This window comes from Zingiber officinale, chromosome 6B (assembly GCF_018446385.1).
Source record: "Zingiber officinale cultivar Zhangliang chromosome 6B, Zo_v1.1, whole genome shotgun sequence".
NCBI classification, from domain to species: domain Eukaryota; kingdom Viridiplantae; phylum Streptophyta; class Magnoliopsida; order Zingiberales; family Zingiberaceae; genus Zingiber; species Zingiber officinale.
This window is the reverse complement of record NC_055996.1, coordinates 124,322,920-124,340,822: the sequence shown is the minus strand read 5'-3', so window position 1 is coordinate 124,340,822 and position 17,903 is coordinate 124,322,920. Positions and strand designations below refer to the sequence as shown.

Genomic DNA, 17,903 nt, shown 5'->3' with positions numbered 1-17,903 from the left:
GATGGTGGATGTTATAACAATGATGTATTATGGATGTTCTAATAGCATTTAATCTGGATTATATTTCAATTCTATGATTTAATATGTCAAATATACCCATATTCTAACCAATCGCTGTCGTTGTCGATCACAGCTGTCGACCATCAGTCACTGTCACCGATAGAAATCATAGGATATTTATGTCACTTTATAATAATATAAAATTATATTTCTTATAAAAAATAATGAATATTGAATAAAAGAATATAATTAATTTTGTAATTAAAAATTATATGCATAGCGTACAATTCTTCCGTCAAATGTAAGGTTGATTATATGACCTCTAATTAAAGGGGTTCTAAGGGGTTACGACTTAGTTGACTCCATCATAACTTTATTATTTTTTATCAATAAATTTATGGGATGAAAAATTAGTGTTTTAATTTATTTATTTTGGTTATAGAGCCATGAGTTTTTATTGATGAAGCTGCATTGATTAAACTTGTTTAATAAATCAATTAAAATGACAAATATATATCTAGTTTAATTTTTTATTGGACTGGCATGAGACTGTGACACATATATTTTACTATTTATTATTTTTTTCTAAATTTTATAATATAAACTTTCACAAATAAGATATTATTGAATTCTAAAATAGAAATCAATCTATGTATCTATTTTATTTTTATTTTTTAAAATTAAAATAAATGATTTAATCTATCAAATCCCATTATTTTGGCCAAAATTATTTGATAAACTGAAACATTTGAAGATCAATCTGTTCTTCAAAGGGTGACAAAAGTTGACACGACCTGCTTCCACAATATGATCCAACCTAAGATTTTGCAACTTCGTATTTGAGCTAAACAATTAGGTTCATAAAGGGTTCGACCCATTTATGAACCTACTTTTTTGCAGGTCCCTATTTCATTTTCCTGGACACTGCCCCAGATTCTTGTGATGCCTGATGGTTTTTGATCGTGTGGCATCCGATCCACTACCAACTTCAATCCCTAATTTCTAAAACCTTCTCCCTCATCGCTGCCTGCCATCGAAATGGCCGCCTCTTTGCTTCCCGAGGTTTCGCCGAAGATCTTCACCGCAGAAACCCTCCGCGCCGCAGCCAAGCAATCTCAGGGAATCCATCTCATACCTGTCTCCCTCCGCCGCACCATCAAGAAATTCCTCCGAGGTATTCGACATTCCTCGTAAAACTGTTCATTATAGCCGTATTCAGTTTTTTTTTTTTTTTTTCTGTTGAACTCGAGCAGAGAGGAAGAATGGCCATATGAATCGAAAGGTGCTGCTTCTCTCGCAGTCTTTCAACAAGATCAAGTACGCCAACCTCCAGCTCACTGCCTCCGCTTCTCGTGACCTTGTTGAAAACCCGTTCAGGCCCGTCGTGCTTCGTTCTGGTCGGTGGAAGATTCAGTCTGCTTATGGGGACATTGGTGTCAAGTATAGTGAAGATGAGACCGTCGCGTACGTCGCCTCCCGCATGCCTGCCATATACTCTGCATGCCACCGGGTCCTCCGGGAGGTTCAAAGCTTCTGCATTCATCCAAATTCTCTTTCTTTTTTTTTTCTCGGCAGGTAACCTTCCTTTTGTTGCCATTTGCCTTTGAATTGTGGGTTTGTGATTGTAGGTTCGCAGGAGGGTGCCAGAGTTTTCTCCATCCAAAGTTCTGGACTTTGGTGCTGGTCCAGGCTCAGCTCTTTGGTAAACTCATTCTTTATTCAGTTCACATGTCCACAAAAATTATCGTCTTTCTTAATGAAGTGGAAGAGTGTAAGTTGTTTCTAATCTTTTGAACTGCTTAGGGCAATGCGCGAGGTTTGGCCTCGTTCTTTAGAAAGAGTTAATTTGGTAGAACCATCCAAATCGATGCAAAGAGCTGCTCAGAGCCTTTTGCAAGGTAAGTCGATATGATGTTTCCCTTTTGTGCTATTATGTTCACAACTTCTGATAGGATTCTCTGATAATGCTTAAATGATTATCTAATTTTTTGCTTTTAAGTTGGGTACAACTCATTGTGCTTTCCAATTCCTCCAATTGGTATGGTCTTGGGTTGACAACAAGTGTCATATTAGTTAATTTCATAATTCGGTTTTGCCATTTTGTTTCAATATAAAATTATGTAAAACAATGTTAAACAAGTTAAAATATTATGAAAATAATAGAATATACATAATAAAGTTCTAGCAAACAGGCAGATTCATCGGTGTTATAGATTTGAAAGGGCTGCCAGTAATCTTCAATGTTAAACATATTTGAGGAGATGTGCTAGCAACTTGATATCAAAATTCAACTAAGGCAGATTCACACCATATTTTGGAATACAATATATTAGATTACTCTACTTATTGTTCATCGTTGTTATAGATTTGAAAGGGCTGCCAATAATCCACAGTTATGATAGCATTCAAGCCCTAAATCGCAGCCTGGATAAGCATGACAGAAGACATGATCTTGTGATTTCTGTAAGATCTCCAAACTTTTGTTTTTCCCAAATTCACAATTATATTGTCCAAGTAATATTGTATTATAATTTTGTAGAACACTATACTTCCTCTTTTATATTCTCTCTATGATGGGTTATGTAGGATAATCCAACCAATATTACAGTGTTAGATCCCTAGTCAATGTGGGACTATCCTTCATAAGATCTTCTCATGTGAAGTTGAAATCCTGTGGACCCTTCTGCTAGCGTTGACTTGATGGCAATGCAATAAGATCATCCTCACAATTGCGAAAATGGAGTATAACCTGGCATTACATCTAGGTTGGCAAGATGGAAAACAAATTTCCTTGTGCTTCTTCTTAGATGTATATTTTGGCGTTCCTACTCTTGGCTTGGGGTAACACATAAGCTTATCTAGTCATGTGGCTTTGTTCCTTTCCAATCATCATCATTCGTAGTTTGGGTGTGCTGAATCTCCCACAACTCTAACCCACCAAACTTGACCATATTTAGTGCAATTCGGGCAAATGCCATCCAACTTTAACCCAATTCAATTAGATTCTTCCCAACTGATGTTCTTTAGCCATGCTCTAGTCAAGGCTGGAGCTAAAACTTGAGGCTAGGGCTGTTAATGATCCAAACATTTGTGAGAAAGATTGTTGTTTGGTTTGGTAAGAGCTTATTTATGCCCGTTAAATATACACAAGGTCAATTAAATGAGCAAGTTTGAACAACACATTAAACTAAATGAACAAGGTTGAACACATATGTGTTTTGCTTATTAATGTTCATGAAAAGAGATTAACAATGGCCACAAACAAAACTTGTGAACTATGCTTATCAACAAATCTTTTATCAAATTTATAAAAAAATAAAAAAGCTCTCAAAATAAATAAACAAGCTTGTAATATCAAGCTTACTAACCAACCAAACAAACTTGAAAATGTAGAAGTTTCAAACAATCATACAAACTTCAATTAAGAGTTTGATAACATCTAAATGAACCAAGCTCAAGCTCAAGTTCGAAAAAAAAAAACCAAGCTAAGCTTGAACAACCATTTCAATGGCTTGGTTCATTTTTAGTTTGGGCTTGATTTGGCTCAATTACCTTCTCAAACAAACTTGAACAACACAAAGCTTGGCTTGTTTACAACCATACTTCAAACTAGCAAACTTTTGTAATCCATTACAAGTTTTTTCCATAACAAATTTGACATTCCTTGTCGGAAAATAGGGATAGGCATGGAGTTGAAGGAGGAAGACAAATGATGCTAAAATTTCTGTTTTCGCTGGTCAAGAAGATGGCGTAAGCAAAATAAGAGCAAGTGACCTTTCCTTTATAAATGAAAAAAATTGTCTGGTTTTGGGTAATATGTTTCAAGGTGCCAAGTAACTTAATTGTGAACGATAAAGACACAAAGGAATTAGTAAATTCACAATTTTGAATAATATTGAGGAGGATGGAATGATTGTTCCTTGGATTTTCTATAGGAAAAGGAAAAGTTGAGCATAGGAGTAGGGGTTTAGTGGAATTGGGAGAATGTTACAATGTGGAGGAAGCTATGGAGGAACTGAAACATCCAAGTAAGAAGAAGGGATTTTAGAGGGTAAAGCTAGAGCAATTTTGCAGAGATTATGAACTAAAAGGGAAGATCTGATAAAGTTTGAATTGAGGAGGCTTGAGATCCAAGTTCCGTTCACTTTGGAGATACAGGATGAGATGATACCAAAAAACTTTTGAGTTCTATGCATGAACACATACAAATAGAGCACACATCCATTGGACACAATTACAGAATGCATTTGTGTCAGGTTTTCCCAAAAACTCTGAGGCGAGTAGCACATCAATGGTGGTGAAAATTGTCCTTGGAAGACATCATGTTTTAGAGAGTTTGCTTGAAATAAAGTCTACTTCGTGGGAAGTAGTGGAATTACTTGGAGTTTGGCTAGTATAATGATTTTAAAGCTAGCTGGAGCCTTGCATGGTTATTGAAAAGGTTTATTGAAGTAGCAAAGCAAGTTTCACAACTTGAACCCTGCTCTCCTAGTGTGACCATAAGTATGAAAATCTACCAAAGCATTATGCTGAGATGTTAGAGAGGGTGAGTAGGTTTGCAAGAGTAATTGATGTCATAAAGTTAAAGCAGCAAAGTTGAATCCTAGAAGGTTTGAAGAGTTAATAAGGATTGTGTGCAAGACAAATACCTGAGAAATTTAAATTGTTTGTATCACTGGGTGCATACATATGAGGATCCTACTTGGAGAACTAATGAGTGTCTTTTTGCAGTCTGCTGAAACTAGAAAAGTTGAGGAGCTGAAGGAAGCATGTGTGACTCTAGAAGCAATTCAAGCTGATGATTCAGTGGCTAGTGTTTGGTAGTGAGAGTGGCAAGTTGAAATCGTGCGTGGAGGACATCTTTTGCACGGACGATGTCTTCATGTTGTGCTTTCCATGTGAAATTGGAGTACAATTAGAGGTTTCTAGGGGAATTAATGAAGATCAAGCAGGATGCTGGTGATTCAAGTTCAAAATTACTAATTGCTTACATATGGTGCTTATAGACATTCACACCTTGATTGATGTGTTATACCATGATGCTTCTGTCAAAATGGGATATCCTCTAGCATGTTGAGAGGGGGAAGCACGAACTTAACTAGCTTCACTAGGAATCATGGTTTAACAACTTATGTTGTGATGGGTGGTGTTGTGGCGGGACTTAAACACCATTTTTAGGAAATTATCAAAAATCGATACCAACTGACATGAGCATTCTCTCCCATGTCAATCATGTCACTCTTTTGGATAAGTATTGTACTATATGGACACTCAACACATCTGCATGCTTCAACATGCTTTTGCACGCTTCATCACATGTCAACACGTGATGAGATGACTTGACATGGATTCAATTAATGCTTGTTATTTTATTTATTCATTTGTTTTTCTGTAACTTGTTTTTTTTTAATTTTCTAATCTATTGATATGTAATTTTTCTTATTATCAAAAGTAAACAAGTTAATGTAAAAAAAGACTTAACGTGAAAACTTATTTAAATTTATGTCAACTCATGTTGAAATAAATTGAACAAAATTTATATTTAATTGAATTATTTTTGATATGGTCTTATTTACAGAGTAAAATTTTTTATTTAGAATTAAACGAGTAAAATTCATTTTAATTTAATTTTAATTAATTGTAATCTTATTTTTAAAAGTCTATAAACTATGTGAAAAGGAATTAAAGGAGTAGAACTTGTTTGAATTCATCTTAGCACACTTTTGCATGCCAAAGTGTGCCAAGTGTCTGATAAGATACTAAACTAAAAGTGTACTATTTCGGCTGAGGAGCACCTCAGTACAATACTTAAAACATGCTTGGAATAGAATTAAAATGCCAGGAGTAATAAGCAATTGTAACATTAGGTGAGGTGTCATGTGTCTGAACGGTGCTGATGAAGTTTCTAGTGGTGGATTTGTCTTTTGTGCACTATGCAATTTGGTTCAACTTTAAGCAAGATAAGATTGTGGTGTCAATTTACCACTTAACCATGAAATTCTTGACTCAAAATGGGGTGCAAATGGTTAAATGAATCCGGTGGAGTCTAAGAGCTGTTCCAAGCACTTGTTGGACATCAGTCAAGGTCATTGGATTTTATCTCTTATTGTTATTCTTTAGAAAATAGTTTAAGGTCTTTTGTCTTTTCTAAAAGGTGATTTAGGTCTGGATAATTTTTTTTTTGTCTCTAATATGAGTACTGAAGTGCTGACTTATCCTACTCTACCTAGCATAACAAGTTTTTGCTGCTAGTGTCTGTCATTATGGCTATAGTTTTTGCTCAAACTATTGATTTAGTTTCTGTGTGGGTACAATAGGTTATTGTAAAACTAATCCAATAAAACTCATAGATTTCTGAGTCAGAAGGTAAGGTCTGCCAAAGTGATTAAGTTGATCAAGAAGTTCAAACCATAATAGAAATCAATGGAGTTGACTAAAGTGAACAGTTGAATCCTAAAAGCAAGGTTTAAAATCTCGACCCGTACCGATATTTCGGTCCCAGACCGGAACGATACAATTTCTATATTGTATCGTGCGATACGGTTTTGGTATATATAATAATAATAATAATAATAATAATAATAATAATAATAATAATTAGATAAATATATTTATTGTGTATAATTTAAAAATAAGTTGTATATTGATTTTATATAAGTTCTTCATTATTAAATAACTTAATATTGTTAGAAAAAATAATTAAATATAGTTTTTTTTAAAGAAAATTGATTTATCAATAACTCGAATTAAAATTGATACATTATAGTATGTTACCTTACTAATACTAAAAAGAGTGGCATAGATTAAATGGAAGCATTGGTTTTTTGTAATATTTTGCTTAGGCAACTTTTATAGTTCTCCAATGTCCAGATTAAATAATCATAATTATATAAATTAATACAAAATACTATTTTATATATAATAATTATATAAATTAACTATTTGTTTATTTATTTAATTAATTAATAATTTAAATAATATATATTTAAAATAGTAAAAAAATTAGAATATCAAGTAAACATTAAAATAGTAAACAAATACAAAATAATTTAAAAAATCAGAATATAAATTTGATGTATTAGAAATTTTATAAATTTTTTAAAATTTTTTTTAGAATTTTTAAATTTTTTAAGAATTTTTTAAAAATGTTTTTTAGAATTTTTAAATAAAATTTAAAACATAAAAACAATTTCAGAATATTATTTAATAAAATTTAAAATATATTTTTTATATTTTATTGGGATAATTTAATTAGCATTAATGAAAGTTTCTTTTAAATATCACACTTAAATTGGAAATGTTTGATTTATTTGAATTGGAATATTAATTTTGCACAGTAACTAAACCCTAAACACCCTGATGCCCACGCGCGCATGCGTTCGCGACGCCTACAACGCCTTGCGGACACCTCGGGCAGCACTGGAAGCGTCTGGTGATGTCGCCAGTGGCATTGGAAGCGTCTGTTGACGTATGCCGGTGGCACCGGAAGCATCCGGTGACGTCGCTGGTGGCACCGTAAGCGTCCGGTGACACCGACGGTGGCGCTGGAAGCGTTCCGCGACGTTGCCAGAAACATCGTGTCGTGATGCCTGCGGCTCCTGCGATGTTTCAGGCGCCCCACGACGCTCTTGCGGCACTGGAAGCGTTCAGCGACACACCTTGTTGCTCGAGACGATTGCCCATGATGTGCCGGTTCGCTCCCCAGTAGAACGGTAAAAACCGTCCGTGCCGGGTGGCACGGAACGGTATTGCATTCGCTGCCTAAAAGTCTAAATACTATAGGTCTCACATTGTAATTAATAATTTATCTCGATGATTCGATTGGCAAATGTGTCACGAAGACTGTAATTACACGGCTTAATACCATCAAAAAATTGCATTCTAACCGTGAAGATGGACTATAATATAGAAATTTGCATTATTTTTTTGATGATTAATACCTCTAATCTGTCTTTTTCTGGAGAAAATTAATCCTAATGTTATTCACTAGATCTTCCAAACAAATTAAATCATTAACATTGTATTTTTAAGCTCTAAGAATATGCTATCTCACAAAGTAGATTGTCTGTCTCTGTTCTCCTTTGCTGACCTTTCTTTTGGAGGTTATAATAATCTTGGTAGAATTGACAATTCCAACACTTTCCCTGTTGACTAGATATCAACATCTCTTCATGTTTTAGGTTCACTTAAGACAAAGTTAAGGTAAACGTAATATACATATCGTCTCTTTTTAAAGTCTTTTGCAGGCTACCTTGCCCAATGGAATGGACTACCTAGTGTGCAGTTTACTTTTGACAAAGAAATGATCTCTCTCTCTTTTTTTTTAACAATTTTCTGTATTAGATTAGGGTTCTGAATAAAAACTTAATAGAGTTGGAGTCCACTTTACTGGGGAATAATGATGTGGAGACACTTTCCAGATTTAAACTTTTTTTGAGATGAATTAATTAGGCAAATGGTTCCTTTTATTTTATAAGTGAAAAGTGGATATATGCTTGTATATAAAGTCTTACCAAGTTGTGGTCATGGTTTAAAGTCTTGTCTCACTTGTAATGGATGAGAAGACTCACATTGAGATGAGACACATCAATCAAGCATGAAACTGTTATTCTCACATCCACTGCATCTTCTTCAACACTTCAATGGAAAACCCTGACTATGGTACCCTCAGGCTCCTCCTCTTGTCAGGCGGGGCTTCTCCTCTTGCTGAAACCAGTTCCATCACTGAGATTTCAAGACTTGATTATGGTTATCGTATAGTTTTATTCTTCTTCTTGGTATTTCTTGTTCTTTCTTATTGATATTAGATTTATATTCCTTTGGTATTGTATATAGTATTTCAAACACATGATTAATTTTCTGTTGGCTAATTGTTTTCTACATTTTATTTACCAATCCATCGAAGTCCTATGCTCTTGGAGAGATACCATCACTAAGTGACAGAATTACAATCCTGCGCCAGCTTTGGGACCTTACACAAGATGTTTTGGTATGCCATACATTCCCTTGCATTGTAAATCCAGATTTTTTTTTACTTTATCAGTAATGTTCCATTACTCAGATGAATATTTGTTCCATATCTTATTTTTTTCACCTTGATAATCATATCCATCTGTCACTTATATATTTAACATATACTTTCCTGAATCTAATGTGCATGAGCACCTCTGATATATGTCTGAAAGAAAGGAAGATTTAATTGATGGCTTAGCTAAAAGTGTCTGTTTCAATTTTCTAAGCTGTAAAATACTCTATTTTTCTATGATAAACTGCACAATTTTTGGAAACTAACGAAAAAATTCTTGCTACTTTCTGTATCCTCTAATTTCTTTCAGATACATTCTTTCTGTTTGTTCTTTATAACTATTTCCTTCAAATGGAATGCTCAAATCAGATAATATTTACAAATTAGTTGAATGGGCAAACTATAGTTGAATCTTCGTGACACCATGTTCTTCCTCATGTGGAAGCACTACTGTTTTTAGTTGGCCTCATGTATTTAGCAAATATAAATTTGTCTTAATGCAACCTGAGACTAAACTAGATTTGGTGGGTAGAAAAGAGGATGGGTTGCTATATCTAGCATACATCCTAGGTGGTTAACCAAGCTGATAAGGATTCTTAAACACAACACATCTACACTAAATTTTATAATCTGTAACAGATATTGCCTTCTAGTAGAAATCAATTAAGTTGCTACTGACATCATCAGCAAATAAACTAATAAAATAATTTAACCTCTCTTTAATATTTCCCCATTTCTCCTACTCAGTTGGCACCCTCACTTCTACATGAGGTAGGCAAGGTAGAGCGGGCGAGAGTGATGAAGATATTTAGGGAAGTTGGTGATCTGAGAGAGGTTCACAGGTTCAGTTGGAGTTGTCTCCTACTCAGTTTAGATCTGCATGGAAGGAAAGTCCCTGAAATTGAGAATACAACATGGTCCTTGTTTTCTGGGTGGACCCTGCCTGAAGTGTAAGTGTGGACAACCTCAGTTGTCTGGATCAGCTTTGCCTTCCTCTTCCTTGAATTGGTATGGATTTGTTTAGGGTTGCCATTACATTACTTCCATGGTGTTTAGGCCACAAATAGGAATCTAATAAAAAAGTGGAATTTGCACTTGCGCACGCAAACACACACTAGCCTTAGATGATTAGGAACTAACTAGTAGCAGGTAAATGCCTATATTTAGTCCAACTTGCTGAAAGTTATAATTAATTTTATTGTACAGATCAAAATATGATTTTAGGTGCTTTCTTTGTAGATTCATGGCAATTAGATATTTCCTATGGTCATTGTCTTCAGTTATAGTTTCTGTATTAACAATAATATCTTTGTGCCCTTTTTTGGGTTAGTCATTTAGTTTTGATGTTGAGCTTGTTTGACTTAGTCTTGATATTTTACTTGTTTGACTTTTGATCCATCTCTTTATACCATTTTATCTGAGAAAAAAGGTGGTTTGGGCTAGGTTTTGTTGGAACCTGGGACTCCACATGGATCCAAAATTATAACCCAAATGCGTTCATATATCCTCTGGATGGAGAACAGGGTAAGCTGACTGTTCCGATTAGTCACTTGTTTTTTATGTCTCACTTTTTTCTAATTTGATAAAGGCTTTGATATACTTTATAATTGATTCTCTTTTCTGCATCACTTGCTTGTGAAGAAATGCCGCAAGAAGCTTGGACTATCAAATTCCATTTCTAGTGATGTGAAAAGCATTGTTAGACAAGATGACATGCTTAAAGATGGTGCATTTGTGGTTGCCCCTGTGAGCTTCTTTGACTGTTTCTGGAATATTTTTGATTAAATTTTTTGTAATTATTTTCCTGTGACTTGCTTATTCTTTTTTCAGTGCCCTCATGACGGACGCTGTCCTCTGGAGAATACTGGTAAATACTGTCATTTTGTTCAACGACTTGAGAGAACAACATCACAACGTGCATACAAGGTAATTGCTTGTGGGCTTTGTCAGTATTTGGGCTTAGTTCAATCATCAGGGTCGAATTGGTTTATGAAATAGGGAAGTTAGTTGAGCAGATTTTACAGATTTCGCTATGAGCTTTATTTGATATTAGATTAGATTATTGTCAAAGTGTAGAGAGTTTAGTCAAACATACTTCTATAGAGTAATTCCACCTTCATCTATAGAATGCATTAGTATTATCTATAAATATTAATTGGTACCTCTGCCATAAATCCCTAAAATAAATAATTAAAATATATTAGGAATTCCTAACGGTTCTAATTGGAGAAGTCAAAGGTCACAAAATAAGGGACTTTGACATTCACCAAGCAACTATTATCACTAAATAAATCTTCAGTAAAATGAAATTAGGAATGTGGTACCAAATATTGTGACAGTTAATCTTTTTTTTTTTTAACCCGACCCGAACCCGAGTTCAACCCAAAACACCTAAACCCGAACCCGACCAACCCGAACCCGACCCATATAACCCGAAAATCCGATTCAAAACGACTTTTTTGGGCTATTTTTCCTATAATTCTTCACTTTTATCTCAATACTCCATCATTATCATACAAATATACATAAAAATATCTAAATTTTTAAAATAAAATTTGATTTAACCCCAAAAAAACCTACAAAACCCTATATTTAAGTCAACCCGAGTCAACCCGAACCCGACCCAACCCGAAAATTTTTTACTCTCCAACCCTCCAACCCGAACCCGACCTGAACCCGAAAATGCCCAACCCGAACCTGATTTTTTTCGGGTCGACTCGGGTTGGGTCGTCGGGTCGGGTTCATTTTTGACACCCCTAGGAAACGTGATGATCCTTTCCGACTTATTGAGTTCACTCTGCAGGTTTAGGTATCAATATTTGCTTCTTTTGATTCTTGAACATATTAAACTGTATAAAGCATCACTTTAAGGCTTTCTGAAAGTCTAGTGCCATGCAGTTGTCTCTGTGCATCTTTGACAATTGGCAAGCATCTTTCATTCAGGACGTTCAAAATGTTATGTTTATTTTTAAATTATCAATGAAAATTCATCTTCTGTTGACTAATTATTTGATTTTTTTTTAATGTATCTCCAGAGGTCGAAAGGCGAGCCACTACGTGGTTTTGAGGATGAGAAATTCTGCTTTGTCGCTTTAAGACGTGGCAGCAGACCACAGTAAGAACCCATAAAAGAAACATAGTAGAAAGTATTCTCATTAACGTAGAGGCTATTGACTCATTGTGATATAAAGTATACCTTTTAAACTATGCATATGATATAGGTGACTAAATCCATGCATATAATCTCTTCATCCCTAACCCTATTTTTCTTTTTAATTTTGGTTGGTTTCAAGTTTACAAAAATGTTCTATTCAGATCCATCTGTTAGAGCTAATGACTACAAGTTGCTGACATGATAGCAAAGTAAGCACCCATATCATGTCCATGATAGCACAAACAACAGTGTTGGTTGGTACATCAGCAATCATCATTATTATTATGATGTAGATGTTGCACTTAGTGTCTAATCACACGGTGGTTGATTGCACTTACAATTAGATAGGTACACTGCCTTTATCATGTTTCTTCTCTTGAATTTTTTTTCTTATGCATGTTGAAATGTTAGTTACATATTTGCATGTTTCCTAAAAACACTATCACATACCACCATCACCCTTTTGTAGTTTGTCTACCATTGCTTGATTATTAGTTGCACTTGTCCTAATGATGAAATCTCAATTAAATTATTTCTTTGGTTAAAAACCTTTTTTTCTAATATAAACTTTGTTATATATGTTTTGTATCTCAATTTTCTTGGTAAAGAAAATTGCTTTAATGCTCTCTCAATTTTAGTACTTCCGATGATGTAAAGAACTCTGATTCTTTATCTTTCCTTTTGTCTTGCACAGAGCTGGATGGCCACTTGATGGTATGGAATTTGAGACACTTAAAGAGCGACTGGCTAAGAGAAACCCTGAGGATCTTATCATTGACTTTGGTTAGCCATCCTTTGCCGTCTTAATTTTAAACAGCCAACTCATTCAAAGAAATGGGTTGATCTAATGTTTTTGATTAATAGACAGATATATCATTTTTCTTTGTTATTTGAAACCGTGCTATCTAATCAACTTAACAACTTTTCAAAATTTTGATTGCAGAAATCCCGAACATGGGTAAAGCTGATTGATTGTCATTTTGATTATAGATAAACTGAATAGACTTACTATGATATGATTAGCACAATTTACTCTAATTATTTTATTTTTTATGCTAAAAATAACAGTTGACTGCTTGAATTTCTGGCAAAACCAAATCAACCCTTCTGCACATGCAAACTGCTGTCTTTTTTTATTATTTTTGTGTAATCATATGAAATCTTTCTTGGATATTTTAGTACTTCAGGGAAGATTCTGCTAATGACAATAATTTTTGTATATATCTTTTTGGCAGAGGATCAGTTTCCAACAAGGAATGATGAAGAGAGTTCATTTGAAAATGCACTAGTTCCATATGCTTCTGATACTGCAGAAACCAACTTGTTCCATCAAAATGACAAGGAAGACTATGATGAAGACGTCCATGCTAATCTTGGGAGTGGTTGGGGTCGGATCATTTACCCTCCGGTACGGAGGGGAAGGCAAGTACAAATGGATGTATGTAAATCAACTAAAAGGGATGGCTCTGAGGGTGCATTTGAGCATGTGGTAGTCACACAAAGGAAGAACCCCGATCTACACCTTCAGGCTCGGAGGTCTCATTGGGGCGATCTTTGGCCATGTTAGATACGCTTGAAAACTCAAGCCTAGAGTCATTGCTTCCAGACCAAGGTTAAATTACGGCTCCTTTTCAGGATGGAATTTCAACTGGAGACCAAATAGATGGGTGATTCAGTTACATGCTTTCTTCCTTGGCCTTTTTGAATCAAAGAATGTGAGCACAAATAGGATCAACAGATTTTTCTTCCAAGTTAAGATTTCATATTGTTCCATTAAAAATAGACACTAAAATACAATAATCTATTGGTTTATTCTCGAACATTTTGTAAGATTATACTGCTAATAATATTTGGATATTGTAAATTTATTGTAATTATTATGTCAAGTAGAATTTTACTCACATTTTTTTTCTTTCTATCTTTGATATCTTGCCCTCGTGAGCATAGTACAGTTGGTGGTACTCGGGTGGTGGTTTGTCACATTGGGCGAGGGGTCAAATTTTGTGGGGTTTATTTCTCTAAGAAAAATGTATCGTGATTTAATATTGGGCTGTTTCGGAGGAGCAAAATTATCTTTTTATTTATCATGATTTAATATTGGGCTGTTTAGGACGAGCAAAATTATCTTTTTATTTATCATGATTTAATATTGGGCTGTTTAGGACGAGCAAAATTATCTTTTTTGTCGCATTTGATATCTTTCAATTCTGTCCAAATCTACCTATATACTTGTATAATTTATTGATTATTTTCTTTGTCTCGCTGTATTTGCCCCTTTTAGTGATTCTTTCATTTGTTTTTTTGGTTGTTGCTCTCAATTATGGCATTGTTACTATCATCAGCTTTGAATACTAGCCACATTAACAAAAAGCGGATAAATGCAGCTCGTGAATTTCCATTAAGACAGCATAAGAATTATTTATCACCAATGTGTAAATTAAATAAATATGCATCCGAACAAGTATGCCTAGTGTTACAAGTCCATCTCCTTAACAATACTGTATATGAATTTATTCACATAAAATATATAATATGCTTTGTATCTAGTCTTAATTCTTGCATAAATTATTCACTCAAGCTTGTCTCCTAATATTCATTTTAGACAAGAATGGATATTAATTGATGATTTGCATTGATGAACAATATCTCTATTGCTGACCAAGGCCTGGAGTTTTAGAGATCATGAATACAAACAAACCAGACATTATGTTGCTACCTCAATTCGGTTTTTGCTGGTTGCAAATCCTGCCCGAGTACCACTCAATTTGGCTTTCGCACATCAGGTGGCACCACCTTGCTACCTCAATTATTTCTTCTCTATCAAACAACCTCATCTACTCAATTTTCATGTGTAGTTTTTGATGTTCTGTGTTATGTACATGATTCATGAATTTAAGTATAATTGATAACAAAAGAAAGTTTTGTATTTTTTAAAAGACAAGGATTGAAGAAAAGGAACTCAAAAGAAGTTTTCTTTGTCGCATGCATCAAGCTCTTCCCCAAACAACTTGACACATCTCTTTTTTCTCTTGTAACTACAATGTTATAAATGATATCAGTGGCATTGCAATAAATGTTATTTATAAGTGACAATTATAAATGCCCTTCAATAAATATTATCATCGAATAATTATTTTCAAATGCAATAACACAAAATGTCATTTAAGTTTTTTAAATGTACTATTGTAATGGTAATGCCATTTTCAAATGTTAATTAAAAAGCTAAAAACATATAATTTTAAAATGATATTCTAAAAACTTACATTACTTAATAGTAAATTAGTAATGCCCTTCATTATTAAATGCCATATTTTTAATTCTTTTAACATGATAATTTATGCTTTCTTTATAGTCTTTTACTTTATAATAATTTGTTCAATTAACTATAAGATCAAAGGGTGTCTCTTTAATTATCCAAATATTCAAATTTTGCCTCATTAATTCTAAAGGCAGATGACTTTTCTCCTGTTTCGTCTCGTTCTTTTTTATTAGTCTTGTATTTTAGACTCTTTTAATTACATTGATAAATTATGTATTGTTAGAAATTTAGTATGAGAAGAATCATTTATCCTAAGGTAGTTTTTTTTTCCACTTGAAATTACCCTTCACTTGAGATCTCATTATCTTTGTTGATCATGATTTTGTGTGCTTGGTAAGGAAATGATATGGATTTGTTTCTTTTATTCCTACAACATTTTGATTTCTGAATATTTATTTTGAGTTCCCATACAAATGCATATGAAGCGCATAATCTTCTTCTTCGGTCATTCTTCGTGGTTTAATATTTAAGAATTTGAATTCTTGTCTTGATAGTGTCAATGAAAGCATGATGGTTAGGGGTGGATTTAGTGCTTGAAGAGATTGATGCTTCACTATCTAAGGAGTTAGAGGAGGGATGATGGACTATCATATTCATCATTTGTTGTGCTTCTACAATTGAGCATTGTCCATCTTTGAATGATTTCCAGCCATGCTAGCTAGCACACCTTGGTGTTCCTAGTGCATCACTAGGCATTGTAATAAGTCTTTTACCAGAACTTTGACCTTGTACCAATGGGATTTTCACAAACTCACAACAAGTTTAATCATAATTAAAATTTCTCATAACAAACATCATTTATCCTCATTAACTTCTCTCTCTCTCTCTCTCCCCCCATTTGGGCAGTTTCATCAATGTTTTCTTTTTCTCATCTCCTATTTATTTGAAAGGAAGAAAAGAGAGGATGATAGAATTTAATTCTACCTCCATATTCTATTTTATTTTCAGTAAGTTGTATGTATAAAATTTGAACCTTTAGCAAACATAATATAAGTAGATGGAATTAATTGTTTTCAAGATTTCATCCTATAAATAAATTATGCCAGGGAAAGTAAAAATAATAGAAATTAATGCTCTTTTCTTCATTTCTTTTTCTTGAGGGGGTGAGGAGTTGTGTTTCTTTGAGCAAGAGAATTAAGGCGGTTGGTGTTCACTAGATAAAGAAACAACTAGTGATAAATCATTTGAGAAGACTAAATTTTCATTACAAATAGAAATATATCAATAAATTGAAGAGAAAATAAGATAAGTCAACTAGAAAAAATCCATCCAAATAAAAAAAAGGAGCAACCTCAATCGCATTTAAGAAGATAAGAAAAAATAGGGAAAGTTAGATTCCAAGTATGAAAATGTTGGACTCACTAAGGCAGATGAAGTAAAAGAGTTTGATAAATTGTAGACATATTTACTAAAAGACTTAATGGTGCAAAGTTCAAAAACTTCAAAATACAACTTGGAATGATAAGCAAAATAACTACGAAAGAATAGTCGATGAGGAAAAGTATTGACGAATCAATGTGATATCTTTCTTTATTTTTAGGGATAAGTAGAGTTCCATTGAAATAAATGTTAGAAAAGATAAATTATAATTTTTGTTAGATGAACTAAAAGGTCACTTATTTTTTTAGGAAAATCTTTTTAGAGTTTAGTTTGAGTGATAAAAAGAAGTTAGAAGAGATTTTTTTTTTTAATTGAAGGAGTTTTTGAGTTCTAGACTTCTAGTAATTTTTTTGGAGTGTATTTTTTATAATTAAATATATTTGTACAAATCGGTATTTATTATAATACGAGTTTTTTTTTTCAACTTCCTCTACTTAATTCACATGAGGATGCCCACTCGACAAATTAGAAAATGAAATTGAAGAGAATACTTCTTTTGTATTCGGCTCTCCTTTCTTCTCTTAATTAAACCCTAATGTCATAATATAACCCTCATAAACTAAAAATATGCATGCTATGAAATTCCATGCAATAATAGAGAGATAAGGTTGAATCTATTAAAGGAAAAATCTGAAAGACGTGTTTAAAATAGTATGAATATATACTTAGACAATCAATATAATAAATGTTTACATTAGAAGATTGAAACTATGACAACTATGCATATTAAACGAGAAAGCGCAAGATTAAAATGACTTGATTTGTAATAATAAAATAAGATAAAATTTATTTAAATATAAATAATAATACCGTAAGGGATAAAGTCCAGTGACGTATAAGTAGATCATTTCTAGTGGGATAAGAATTAATTATTGTTGTTATTGATCTTGCATGGTATGTATATATATATTTGTATGATTCATAGTATATAAACTAATTAATTAGTAAAAATCAGTGCAGCAATCCAAGTTGAGTCTATAATAAATAATTAATGGTGCAAATGGTTGTAACTATTCACCTATATT

General features: G+C 33.4%; 1 protein-coding gene across 1 annotated transcript; it reads left to right on the top strand.

The window, feature by feature from the left end:
* The first annotated feature begins 949 nt into the window (after positions 1-949).
* Positions 950-14,080, top strand: LOC121989352 (methyltransferase-like protein 17, mitochondrial). Its single transcript, XM_042543341.1, has 12 exons — positions 950-1,174; positions 1,254-1,522; positions 1,629-1,702; positions 1,804-1,898; positions 2,366-2,463; positions 8,906-8,989; positions 10,469-10,549; positions 10,667-10,771; positions 10,856-10,951; positions 12,061-12,140; positions 12,874-12,962; positions 13,415-14,080. Exons 1-12 carry the CDS (start codon positions 1,039-1,041, stop codon positions 13,744-13,746), a joined length of 1,539 nt encoding a protein of 512 aa, XP_042399275.1. The 5' UTR covers positions 950-1,038; the 3' UTR covers positions 13,747-14,080.
* The last annotated feature ends 3,823 nt before the right edge of the window (positions 14,081-17,903 follow it).

Excerpts from the sequence above, each read along its gene's own strand:
- LOC121989352 (XM_042543341.1), top strand. The coding sequence starts at position 1,039 with ATGGCCGCCTCTTTGCTTCCCGAGGTTTCGCCGAAGATCTTCACCGCA. Across the intron at positions 8,990-10,468 it reads ACCTTACACAAGATGTTTTG|GTTTTGTTGGAACCTGGGAC; the intron begins GTATGCCATACA and ends GGTTTGGGCTAG. Across the intron at positions 12,963-13,414 it reads GGATCTTATCATTGACTTTG|AGGATCAGTTTCCAACAAGG; the intron begins GTTAGCCATCCT and ends TCTTTTTGGCAG.